Source organism: Mobula hypostoma, chromosome 2 (assembly GCF_963921235.1).
Source record: "Mobula hypostoma chromosome 2, sMobHyp1.1, whole genome shotgun sequence".
NCBI lineage: Eukaryota > Metazoa > Chordata > Chondrichthyes > Myliobatiformes > Myliobatidae > Mobula > Mobula hypostoma.
The window spans coordinates 28278033-28291629 of record NC_086098.1 but is presented as its reverse complement, the minus strand read 5'-3'; the positions used below and the strand labels follow the sequence as shown (position 1 = coordinate 28291629).

The 13597-nt window shown below is 42.7% G+C and overlaps 1 protein-coding gene across 2 annotated transcripts in view; it reads right to left on the bottom strand.

The window, feature by feature from the left end:
* Window positions 1–11035, bottom strand: part of LOC134338696 (A-kinase anchor protein 7) — a 216648-nt gene extending 205613 nt beyond the window's left edge. The window contains exon 1 of one of the 2 annotated variants that reach the window (XM_063034748.1): window positions 7995–11035. In XM_063034748.1, the coding sequence (XP_062890818.1) occupies window positions 7995–8709 (715 nt within the window). In that variant the 5' untranslated portion in view covers window positions 8710–11035. The remainder of the gene's footprint in view (window positions 1–7994) is intronic. The other variant, XM_063034739.1, reaches the window with a different exon arrangement.
* Window positions 11036–13597: the final 2562 nt, after the last annotated feature.

Sequence of the window (13597 nt, the reverse complement as noted above, 5' to 3'; positions counted from 1 at the left end):
CCCATCTTTCCCAGAAGAGATCCCAATGATCCAAAAATCTGAAACCCTGCCCCCTGCGCCACCTCCTCAGCCACGCATTCAATTGCCATCTCCTCCAATTCTTACCATCACTGTCACATAGCACTGGTAGCAATCCTGAGAACGCCACCCTTGAGGTCCTGTTCTTCAGCCTTCTGCCTAGTTCCCGAAACTCACACTTCAGGGCCTCATCCCTCTTCCTGCCTATGTTGTTGGTGCCAACATGTATCACGACTTCTGGTTGCTTTCCCTCTCGTACCAGGATGTCATGCACCTGGTCAGAGACATCCCAGACCCTGACACCTGGGAGGCAACAAACCATGTGGGTGTCCTTCTCACGTCCACAAAATCTCCTGTCTGCTCTTAAACAAGAAGCCCTCCATGCCCACGGTCTGACTCTACAACAGTGAGTCTGACCTTCAGCTAATTGTCAACAAATTTGCCGAAGTCCTATTTCAACCTGCTCCTGGGCCAGCTGCTACCAGCCCCTCTATCACTATCGAGGGATCAAGACTGAGAACAATGTAAGAATTTAAGTACCTCAGCGGTGTCATTTGTAGTGATGGCTCACTAGAAGGAGAAATCAGTGCCAGGATTTGCAAGGCCGGCCAGAGATTTGGTCGAATGCGATCGTGTGTGTTGAACCAGCACAAAATCTGTCTGTCCACAAAACTAAAGGTGTACGAAGCTGTTGTCCTCAGCAGTCTCCTGAATGGCTGCGAAACCTGGACTGTATATTTAAGGCACCTCAAAATGCTAGAGCGGAGTGCACAAGACCGATCCTTGGTTCGAACCACTCACAACAACCCAGTGGACTGACACCGAGCAGTACGAATTACTGCCGGAAAAAGAAGGAAAGCAATAACAGCGGCTCCATTTCCATATCCAGCAGTTTTCACGTTCCTATTGCGGACGTCTTTGTTGGACTCATCAGCCACCTACCAACACTCAACAGAACTGCACAAATCTAACCATCATCATCGCATACAAGAGACAACCAATCAAGTCCTCACTATCAATAACACCTCCTAATTACATGCTATCTGCGAACGTGAGAGAGGTTAGATTGCAAGAAGATAAACGGGGAATGTGTGTGCTCTGAGAGCAGGCATAGGCCAAATGGTCTCCTACCGTGCCATAAGAAGATATGAGAGAGAAGCTTCATATATGAACACAGTTTTAATGTTGTACCAAAGGAAGCATCACTGGCAATACCAGCATTTATTACCTATTCCTAATTCCCCCTGTGAAAATGCTGATAAACGAGCCAAGATGGGGCTGGCAAGTCACAGCAACATTTTGCAGAGTTAACAAAACTGCTAATAATTCTACTAAACATACTTTTCCTCCATTACCATCACTGCAATCCACAGCCTGTAATTTCCCTTTAGGAGATGTGCCTTTGAACCATCTGTATAACCTGGCGTTTCAAATCATCAGTACGAAACTGGACTCTCAAAAATGCAGGTATGGCCACAGCGGGCATTGCTGGAGCGGACTCTGGGGCAAATTCAAACTTCGGGCTGGATCAACATGGTGGGGCGTGGGCCCAAAAGCAAAAAGCAAACCAACGTTTAGCCAGTTTAAGCACCTAGCCCAATTAAAAAGATTAAGGCATCGAGGCCAAACGTGAAGGATGAACTGATGTCCAGCTCACCACTCTGTGACACATTATTCACCTCAGCACTGACTCTGCAGCCATTGGCATTCACTTCAGCTCAGAACTGACTCTGTGGTTGAGGGGTGCAGGCAGCCATTGGGTTCCTGGATCAGCTACAGCATTGAGCAGGCTCCGTGGCTGTGAATTCATGTTCAGGGACTCTACCGTTCATGTTCAGTGTATTATTTGTTTACTTTTTTATCGTTTGCACAATTTGTTCTCTTTTCTTACACTGGATGTTTGATGTCTTTGTGGTGTGGAGTTTTTCATGAATTCTATTGTGTTTGTTTTGTGGCTGCCTGCAAGATGAATCTCAAGGCATGCATACTTTGAACTTACTTGCAGCTCTGTATGTACAGTGGCATGCAAAAGTTTGGGCACCCTGGTCAAAATTTCTGTTACTGTGAATAGTTAAGTGAGTAGATGAACTGATCTCCAAAAGTCATAAAGTTAAAGTTTAAACATTCTTTTCAACATTTTAAGCAAGATTAGTGTATTATTCCTGTTTTGTAAAATTTTAGAGTGGAAAAAAAGGAAAGGAGCACCATGCAAAAGTTTAGGCACCCCAAGAGATTTGAGCTCTCAGTTAACTTTTACCAAAGCCTCCGACCTTAATTAGCTTGTTAGGGCTCTGGCTTGTTCACAGTCATCGTTAGGAAAGGCCAAGTGATGCAAATTTCAAAGCCTTATAAATACCCTGACTCCTCAAACCTTGTCCCAACAATCAGCAGCCATGGGCTCCTCTAAGCAGCTGCCTAGCACTCTGAAAATTAAAATAAATGATGCCCACAAAGCAGGAGAAGGCTATAAGAAGATAGCAAAGTGTTTTCAGGTAGCTGTTTCCTCAGTTCGTAATGTGATTAAGAAATGGCAGTTAACAGGAACGGTGGAGGTGAAGTTCAGGTCTGGAAGACCAAGAAAATTTTCCGAGAGAACTGCTCATAGGATTGCTAAAAAGGCAAATCAAAACCCCCGTTTGACTGCAAAAGACCTTCAGGAAGATTTAGCAGACTCTGGAGTGGTGGTGTACTGTTCTACTGTGCAGCGACACCTGCACAAATATGACCTTCATGGAAGAGTCATCAAAAGGAAACCTTTCCTGCGTCCTCACCACAAAATTCAGCGTCAGAAGTTTGCAAAGTAACATCTAAACAAGCCTGATGCATTTTGGAAGCAAGTCCTGTGGACTGTTGAAGTTAAAATAGAACTTTTTGGTTGCAATGAGCAAAGGTATGTTTGGAGAAAAAAGCGTGCAGAACTTCATGAAAAGAACACCTCTCCAACTGTTAAGCATAGGGGTGGATCGATCATGCTTTGGGCTTGTGTTGCAGCCAGTGGCACAGGGAACACTTCACTGGTAGAGGGAATAATGAATTCAATTAAATACCAGCAAATTCTGGAAGCAAACATCACACCGTCTGTAAAATAGCTGAAGATGAAAAGAGGATGGCTTCTACAACAGGATAATGATCCTAAACACACCTCAAAATCCACAATGGACTACCTCAAGAGGCGTAAGCTGAAGGTTTTGCCATGGCCCTCACAGACCCCCGACCTAAACATCATCGAAAATCTGTGGATAGACCTCAAAAGAGCAGTGCATGCAAGAATGACCAAGAATCTCACAGAATTAGAAGCCTTTTGCAAGGAAGAATGGGCGAAAATTCCCCAAACAAGAATTGAAAGACTCTTTGCTGGCTACAGAAAGCATTTGCAAACTGTGATACCGCTAAAGGGGGTGTTACTAAGTACTGACCATGCAGGGTGCCCAAACTTTTGCTTCGGGCCCTTTTCCTTTTTTGTTATTTTGAAACTGTAAAACATGGAAATAAAAAAGTAATCTTGCTTAAAATATTAAAGAAATGCATCATCTTTAACTTTATGTCTTTTGGAAATCACGTCATCTTTTACTCGTCATCTTTTACTCACCGTAACAGAAATTTTGACCAGGGGTGCCCAAACTTTTGCATGCCACTGTAGATCCACCACTATATATTTTAGGTAGCAAGGTACAAGGTTTTGACCCAAAATCAGAATAATTTCTGATATGGCACAGTGAAATAGCAGTTAGCATGGCACTTTGCACTGCCAACAACCCAGGTTCAATTCCCGCTGCTGTCCGTAAGGAGTTTATCTATTGTCCCGTGACCCCATGAGTTTCCTCGGGGTGCTCTGGTTTCCTCCCACATTCCAAGGACCTATTGGTTGGTAAATTGTGGGTATGCTACATTGATGTCAGAAGCATGGCGACACTTGCAGGCTGTCCCCAGCACATGCTTGGACTGTGTTGGCCGTTGACGCAAACATTGTATGTTTCAAAGTACAGGTGACACATAAAGCTAACCTTTATAAAGCTAATTTTCCAAGCCAGGGAAACCTGGAAGTGGTAAAATTCACATATGCTTACTAATGAGATGAAGCAATGTCCTTTTCTAATTCCTACTGGTGGAGAGCACTCTAACTAGTTGCATCACAGTCTGGTATGGGACGGCTACTGCATAAGATCGAAATAAGCTGCAGAGAGTTGTAAACTTAGTCAGCTCCATTGTGGGCACTAACCTCTGTAGTATCCAGGACATCTTCAAGGAGTGATGTTTCAAAAAGGTGGCATCCATCATTAAGGAGCCCATCACCCAGGACATGCCCTCTTCTCATTGTTACTATCAAGAAGGAGGTACAGAAGCCTGAAGGCACACACTCAATGATACAGAAACAGTTTTTTCTTCTCTACCATCAGATTTCTGAATGGACAATGAACCTATGAACACTACCTCATTATTCCTTTTTTTTTGCACTATTTATTTTGTAACTTATAGTAATTTTATGTCTTTGCACTATACTACTGTGCAAGAATCTTCCAATGAGGATGACTATCCAATCACGCGTGAAGAAGTTGAAGCCGCAATACAATCACTGAAGTGCAGGAAGTCAGCAGGAGTTGACATCATCCCTGCTGAAGCATGGAGGAGAGGCCACGATAGACATGCTTACCACCATCTGCAATAAGATCTGGCAGACAGGTGAACGGCCGACACCTTGGCCTCAGTCGCTGATCACTGTGCTTCCCAAGAAAGGCAATCTCCAACTTTGCCAGAATTACCGTACCATCAGTTTCATCAGCCATGTAAGCAAGGTAATGCTCAGAATCATCTTGAACAGACTGAGGCCTCAGGCAGAAGACGTCATTGCCAAGGAACAAGCAGGCTTCCATAAGGACAGAAGCACCACTGAGCAGATTTTCAGCCTCTGTGAGAAACACCTTCAGCACCAGAGAGAGTTCTACCACATCTTCATAGACTTCAAGAAGGCATTTTACAGAGTCTGGCATGAAAAAATTCAACATGGGGCAGAAGCTGATTCATACAATCCACCAGCTTTACGCCAAGGCAACCAGTACAGTACTCGCTCAAGGCCCCACTGGGGAATGGTTCCATACCTCTGTAGGAGTCCATCAGGGCTGCCTCCTCTCCCCCACTTTCTTCAACGTCTTTCTGGAACGAATCATGAGTGTTGCCCTTGAAGATCATGTGGGCAGAGTCAGCATCAGAGGGAGGAACATCACAAACCTAAGATGTGCTGATGACATTGATGGACTTGCAGGAAAAGAGAACAAACTGGCTAACCTGGTCAGCCATCTTGACAGAGCCTCCACAAAGTTTGGAATGGAAATAAGTGCCAAGTAAACCAAGCTCACGGCAAATGCCAACGGTACCATCACAACAGACATCTCAGTCCATGGTCAGAAACTTAAGACAGTGCAGCAGTTCAAATACCTGGGGGTAATCATCAATGATGAAGGATCAAGACCAGAAGTCCTGGCAAGAACCGCACAGATAATGACTGCACTATCCAAGCTCAAGACAATATGGAGGGACAGCAACATCACCATGAAGTACAAGATCAGATTCCTGCGTGCATTGGTAGTCTCCATCTTCCTGTATGCATGTGAGACATGGACCCTCACAGCAGAGCTACAGAGGAAGATACAGGCTTTTGAAATGAGGTGCTATTGCAACATCTTGGGAGAGGTAGACAGAGGAAAAGATGGACGGACAACATTAAAGAATGGACAGGGAAAACATTTGCGGTGACCCAGGCTCTGGCACACAACCGCAACAGATGGAAGAGACTGGTGCAAAGCTTGTCATGACGGTGCCCCAATGACTCCACCAGGAGTTAAGGGAGCAAGGAAGGAAGGAAGGAAGGAAGGACTATACTGCTGCCACAAATCAACAAAGTTCATGTTGTATAAGACAGTTATAATAAACATATTCTCATAATGAAAAGGTAACTTGTGTGAAATGAACACTATTCTCTATTTATCAACACCTTCCTTAAAGTTGTTTTGCTGTTACACTCCAATTATTAGAGAACTCCCCCAATCTGAATTAATGCTGGCAAGGGTATTAACAAAACAACTAAAATACTTTGAAGAATTCCTGCATCGATGTCCATAGACTAAGATGATTTGTCTCCAACAGTGACAATCACTTTCTTTCGCACGAGCTATCATCAACTTAACAGAATAACTTCTTCCCGATTCAGTTTGGTAGAACCCAAAATGAGCTCTGGGAAAGTGGGGTACTGATGAGCAAGGTAGGATATGTGTTGCTTTTAATGGAGAGCACATTCCGCTTTGCTGGGCTGCTCGAATTACTTGTCAGAGGAGCAGTTGGTTGTGGCATGTGTCAGGATGCTGTTAGGCCCTCTCTCCTTCACTGTCCATCATGCAAGCAAATACTAAGAAAGTGTGTGCTAAACTGAATCGAGAATGGCAGCTACTATGATGTTAACAATGACAGGAACCCTAAAGAGTTGGTCTACTTTCCAGTCATCAGTTCCACCCCTACTGTGTATGTTTTATTTTCCCCTAACTGCACATGGCAGCTGGGTTTCCTCCGGTCACAGTTCAAGGACGTGCCAGTTGGTAGTCACTGTTAATGGCCCTGTGATTAGGCCAGGGTTAAATCGGGGATTGCTGGGTGGCATGGCTCAAAGGGCTGGAAGGGGCTATTCCATGCCGTATTTCTAATTTCTAAAATTTGATCTCGGTTGCCCTGTTTATAGTGTACTGATTCTGTTGTTTAATAAGCATTACCTCAGTCTCTTTAACTCAGTATTACTTAATTAATGAAATTGTAGCAATGCTTATCTATTTCTAAACTCCAACCCTCTTGCAATAAAGGCCAAGAGGCTTTTTACCTTCCTAGCCATTTGCTACATTTCACTACTAAATATTTCCAATTTATGCCCAAGGAACTGTGTATTTCTGCAACTTTTCTCTTTAGTCTACATTAGAATACTCCTAGTGAGATGCAAATCTCACAACTTTCTACATTTGCTGCATTTTCACCTGTTTCACACTCAACCTCAGAAACAAAAATAATATGATGGAAATACTCAGGCACCGTATGTTGATGGAGATGGAGTTACCATTTCAGGTTGATGAAAGCTGAACTGTTTCTTTCTGCTGATATTAACTCATCCCCTTTCTTTATTTTACAGTTATTTTTAAATTATTGCATACTTCTGCAGAGACTAAGTCAGAATCAGGTGTTAACACTGACTGAACTTCTTCAATACTTCACTGGCAGCACTCCATACTCATGCAGCAATTGTTTACAGGTACTTGGCATCATTGTTCTGGACAAAAACAATGAGCCTGAGATCTTTAAGCAAAAATTTAATGCACACATTAAAATGGTACAATCCACAGATTTTATCTTATTGTAACTGATGTTATAAATATTAATTCCATAATTTTAAAAGTTATTGAAGTCACAGACATTTTTCAGAAGGCAGTTTGGATTATAGACTGGTTTCAACTGTGGAAGAGTGAAATGTTTCACACTGGAGACAGTTAACAAAATATTTACATGGGAATTTTCAATAGTAAACATTTGCAGATAAAGTAACTGAAATAAAATTGTGGGGAGGACATTATGTCATTATATACGACTATTAATATAAAAAGAATTACAAAATAATTTAAAACGAACAATACCACTATTTCAGTCAGAAATTGCAGATTCAAATCTAGAGTCATTTGTTCTTGACAATACATTAGATCTATTTTACCTTGTACTACCTCTGACTCATAAGCAACAAGCTCAGAAAATAATCTGATACTTAGTATATTAAATGCTGGCTAACATACAGTCTGTGCTTTAAAGTGCAGAAAATCTCACCAGTTATTTTACAATCCTATTTTAGTGCCTTTATGCACGTGATTATAAAAGATTAAGATTAGAAAACTTCCAAATCAGTAACAGCCAAGGATAGGTATTTCAAGAAATATACTTCGTGCTATTCTCACCATTTCCCAGAAGTTCAGCGGTATTTATATCCGAAAATAACCGGTGTATGTTCGCTGACGAATCTTCTGCAGAGACTAAGTCAGAGTCAGATGTAAACACTGACTGAACTTCTTCAATACTTTGCTGGTCGCACTCCATGCTCATGCTGCAATGATCTTCATCCAGAGTCTTTCCTTTCGATGTCTCCATGCTCCCAGCGGATTCTGCTGCAATACTCCTGTTTGTTTCGCGCGGTTTTAACACAGTTGCTACAAACTCTTCTTGAAGTGAAACAGAATGGCGTTTTAAAAAGTTTAAATGATTAGAAATATAGATATTTCGTAAATGATTCCTGGATTTGCATTTACTGAGTGATTCTCTTCTTGTGACAGGTCGCGATAATGCAACACGAGAATCTGAGCTTTCACCAAAACATTTGAAACCCCGTTGCCCCACAAATAGACTGCAAGGTATCCAGGCTGAGGGTTTCAAGGGCGCTGACCTTTCACCTTGTAAATCTGCCAAATTTATTGCGAAACGCTCGCGCCCTAAAGTCAGGTGCAAACTCCTGCGGCTGTGAGTTACGAAGGCAACGCAGCATGTATAACTCGGCCACCTCCTCCCGGTCTCCCGTAGCGACAACAGATCGGAAAGGCGCCTCAATGTTCTGCTGGTGTCCAGGTCCTCCCTCTGGCATTTTGCAAACAGCCGGGTTAAGTGGAACCGTGCGGGCATTGAGGGGTAGGGACGTTCTGCGGCCTCGTTTACCCCCCGGGGTTGCGCGGCTCGATCCCGGTTAAGTTCTCCGGGCCTGGCACCTCCAGCTCAAGCAGTGGGCCCGCATTCGGGGTTCCGCTGGCACAGCCGGCGGGAGGGTACGGTGGCTCGCAGGGACTGGCGCATGCTCCCGCCTGTCCCACTGAGCTGACGTGAGAAGACTGTCGTGGGGGGCAACGTTTTGTGCTCGAGTACCGCTGTCCTCCTCCACTTTCCAGTTTCCAGTTTCAGTGGGCCAGAGCCAGTGGTGTCGTCCCGAGCGATCGTGCTGCAAAGTAAGGAAAGGGGCAAATGACTGGTCCTCATGTTTCAGGACTTGCTTTCAGTCCATTGCCGCGATACCTGCTGAGGTGACGGACTGTACCTCCGCTGGACAAGAGGTGCTTCAGGGCGGGACAAGAGGGAAGTTTGGAGATGGTTCATTGCATTTGCATTGGGCACCCCACGGAGGGACACCGTGCTATCCTTAATGCTGGTTCCTCATCACGAGGAGTAATTGCATACAGTATTAAGATGTAGGAGACCCTGCTTTATCTACTGTATGATAGCAACAGTGGACGACCTGTATTTTTCCCCACACTTTATTTTTTTCTATCCACTCACCTAGCTCGTCAACAATTAGAACCAGGTTTATTATCACTGAATTATACAGTGAAAATTTTTGTTTAGCAGTGACGGTACGGTGCAAAGAGATTTTTTTTAAATGCTATAAATTTCAAAATAAATACAAAAAGAAGGAATAATAAGGTCGTGTTCATGGACCATTTAGAAATTGAACAGCAGAGAAGAGGCTGGTTTTCAGGCTCCTGTACCTCCTCCCTGATGGCGGTGACAGGAGGGCATGCCTCCGATGGTGTGAGCCCTTCCTGATGGATGCTTTCAAAGATGTTCTCGTTGGTTGTGCTTGTGATGGAATTGGCTGAGTCGACAACCTTCTGCAGCCTCTTGTGACCCTGTACATTGGAGCCTCCACGCCAGGCAGTGATGCAACTAGCCAGAAAACTCTCACGTACATCTATAGAAATTTGCTAGAGTCTTTGGAAACATACCAAATCTCTTGAAACTCCTAATAAAGTATAGCTGCTGATCTGCCTTCCTCATGATTGTATGAATGTGCTGGACCCAGGAACTTGATAGAGCCTCTGAGATGTTGATGCCCAGCAACTTGAAACTGTTCTCACTTTTCAGAATCAGGTTTATTATCAACAGCATGTGTTGTGAAATTTGTTAATTTAGCAGCAGCAGTTCAATGCAAGACATGATAATATAGAAAGAAAATAAGTAAATAAATTACTGTAATTGTATATTGGATAGATGTGAATTAGTGTTCTTGGGTTCAATGTCCATTTAGGGATTGTATGGCAGAGGGGAAGAGCTGTTCCTGAATCGCTGAGTGTGTGCCTTCAGGCTCCTGTACCTCCTTCCTGATGGTAACAATGAGTAGAGGGCATGCCCTGGGTGATGAGGGTCCTTAATAATGGGAGTCACCCTTCTGAGGCACTGCTCCTTGAAGATGTCATGGGTACTATGGAGGCTACTTCCCAAGATACAGCTGACTAATTTTATGACTTTCTATAGCTTCTTTCAGTCCATAAGATATTGGAGCACCTCAGTTCTAAATGGACGTCCTTCAATCCTGAAGTCATGCCCTGTGCAGTAGTCTCCCCCCACCCCCCTGCCCATACCAAACAGTGATGCAGCCTGTCAGAATGCTCTCCACGCTACTTTTATAAAAGTCTTCTAGTGTTTTAGTTGACAAACTAAATCTCTTTAAACTCCTAATGAAATATAATTGCTCTCTTGCCTTGATGTAGCTACTTCGATATGTTGGGACCAGGTTAGGTCCTCAAAGATCTTGACACCCAGGAACTTGAAATTGCTCACTCTCTCCATTTCTAATCCCTCTACGAGGATCGGTTTGTGTTTCCTTGTCTTACCCTTTGTTAAGTCCACAGTCAGTTCTTTCATCTCACTGACATTGGGTGCAAGGTCACCACCCAACCAGCTGGTATATCTTTTCATGACTGACCTCAATGAGGAGGAGAAGGACTGTTGTTTTGTGGTAGACGAATTGCAGTGGGTCGAGTTGTCTGCGAGGCTGAAGTTGATGTGTGCCATAACCAGCCTCTCGAAGCACATCACCATGACGGTCTCAGTTTACTGGGGATGAGGTTGAGGGAACAGAAGGAAATTCGAATTGTATGCAAATACTAATTTCATTTTGCAATTAATGTTATTAAATGCTGTTATTTGTAATTATCATGCAGTGGATGAATGGCTGATTCATTTGCAGTTAAGTGGAATAATTTAATTAAAGCTTTAAGTTTCATCTGTCTCACACAAAGACTCAGTGAGCTTTTGATGTATTTAATGAGCTCTATCAGCATGATAACATCTGTTATCCAATATCTCTTATAATTTTAAATTCTGACGGCTGATAAATATTCTCCCTACTTCCCCTTCCTGAAGTTCACAATTAGTTCCTTGATTGTGGTAAATAAACTCTTGAAGCCCCTTTGCATTCTATTCCTTTCACAAAGATACTAATTTTGAATTTCTCTATCCCAGTAGGCCACAGAGTTGCTTAAGTCACTTGATTTCATTAAAAATGGCTACCGATAGATTTCTGAATATCAAGTAAATCAAGGTATATGGGATAGAGCAGGGAAAAGTTATTGAGGTGGTCGTCCATCCATGTTGCAATGTGCTGAAGAAAGTTTATAGGTTTTCTAGACCACTACCTCGAATGTGCTGGTTGTCTCATAAGGAGAGGTTGGAAATACTAAGTTTGTGTCTGTGGAGATTGTTGGAAAAGAATTTACAAGAAAGTTCTGGAAAAAGCTGCAGGAGTTGTAGACTAAGTCAACCCCATCATGGGGCACTAGACTCCCCACCGTCAAGGAAATCTTCAAAAGATGGCATCCATCACGAAGGAGCCGCACCATCCACAACAGGCCCTCTTCTCATTACTTCCATCAGGGAGGAGGTACAGAAGCCTGAAGGTACACACTCAATGTTTTAGGAATAGCTTCTTCCCCTCTGCCATCATATTTCTGAGTGGTCCATGAAACCATGAGCACTACCTCACTATTTTGCTCTTTTTTTTGCACTGTTTGTTTGTTTGTTTATTTATTTATTTTCCTGTTGCATATTTTGTATATTGCTGCCACAAAACAACACAGTTACCAACATAATGTCAGTGATAGTAAACTCCATTCTGATTCTGAAAGATGGAGGGAGGATTTGATTTGAAATACAAAAAGTCCTGAGTATTCTTTAGAGTGGACGTAGAGAGGATGCTTCAGAAATTGGAGTCATTGCTGAAAATTATTGAATTATCCTTTAAAACATAAGATATAGGTGCAGAAGTAGGCCATTCAGCCTATCGATGAAAACAGATGAAGCATTTTTTTTCAGTTATGTGTCTTTGGATTTCTCTTCCACAAAAGCCAGTTAAAATAGTCTATTTAAATATTTGTAAGGCACGGGTAGGGGTACAGTGGCTCACTGTTAATACCAAGGATTTTAAAGCTCTTAACCACTGTTCCCTAGTGAGTATTGGCTCATGGATCCAATTTCCCATAAGTTACAATGGCCAGATAACTTTTTTTTGTAGAGTGAAAAGCTCGTTCTGTCTAATCCAGGCAGCATCTTGGTAAACCTTTCCTGTAAGCTTTCTCCACAGCCTTTCTATAATGAGGTGACCAGAACTGCACACACTGCTTCAAGTGCAGCCTACTGCATCATGGCTTTCTTAGTCATACTCATTGCCTGATCAATGAAGGCAAGCACACTGCACACTGCCTTTACCACCTTACCTAGTTGTGGAGCCACTTTTAGGGAGCTATGTTCTTTCACCCCAGGATCAATGCTGTTAATAGTCTTGCCATTAAATGCATCTTTTTCCTTTACATTTGACATTTACACTTGCTCAGATTAAAATTCTGTATGTCATTTTTCTGCCTATATCTGTAAATTGTACAGTATATTATGTTGTATTGTTTAATAACTTTCTTTACTGTCTACAATTCTACCAATATTTGTGTCATCTGTATCTTGAGTGGCAGAGGACTGAGTAACATTGGGTTTCACAATGTGAAAACTAACAATAGACAAGGAGTATGGCTTACACCTGAATAAATGGCAAATTAATTAAAATGGAATTGGATGTTGGCTCAGCTGTTTCAGTCACTCCACAAAATGAGTTTGAATGGCATTTCAAAGATACTGAGCTGAAGCCTGTCGCTATCGAGCTAAGAACTTACACTAGAAAAAAGATAACTTCTGGAAATGACTTTCATAACAGTGAAATATAGCAACCAACAAGCCACTTTGGGATTGCAAGTGGTAAAACAGGAGGGCCAGCATTGTGGCAACATGATTGGTTGAGATATCTACAACTTGATTGGAGATCCATCATGTCACATCCCCTGCAAGAGAGTCAACTGAAGGCGAACAAAGGAAGGTACTAGGTGATGCCACAGCTGTGTTCGAGGATGGCTTTGGAAAACTCAAACATATCAAGGGTAATAAAGTGTTAAATGAAAATACCACACCAAAGTTTTACAAAGCCTGTCCAGTTCCTTATACCATCCGTGGTAAAGTAGCCATTGAACTAGATCACATGGAGGCTGAAGGATCTATTTCTGCCTTAAATACACCCAATGACTTGGCCTCCACAGCCGGTTGTGGCAACAAATTCCACAGATTTATCACCCACTGACTAAAGTAATTTCTCTGTATCTCTGTTCTAAATGGACATCCTTCAATCCTGAAGTCGTGCCCGCTTGTCCTAGTTTAAACCCTCCCTAATAGCTCTATTAAATCTGCCTGCTAGGATATTAGA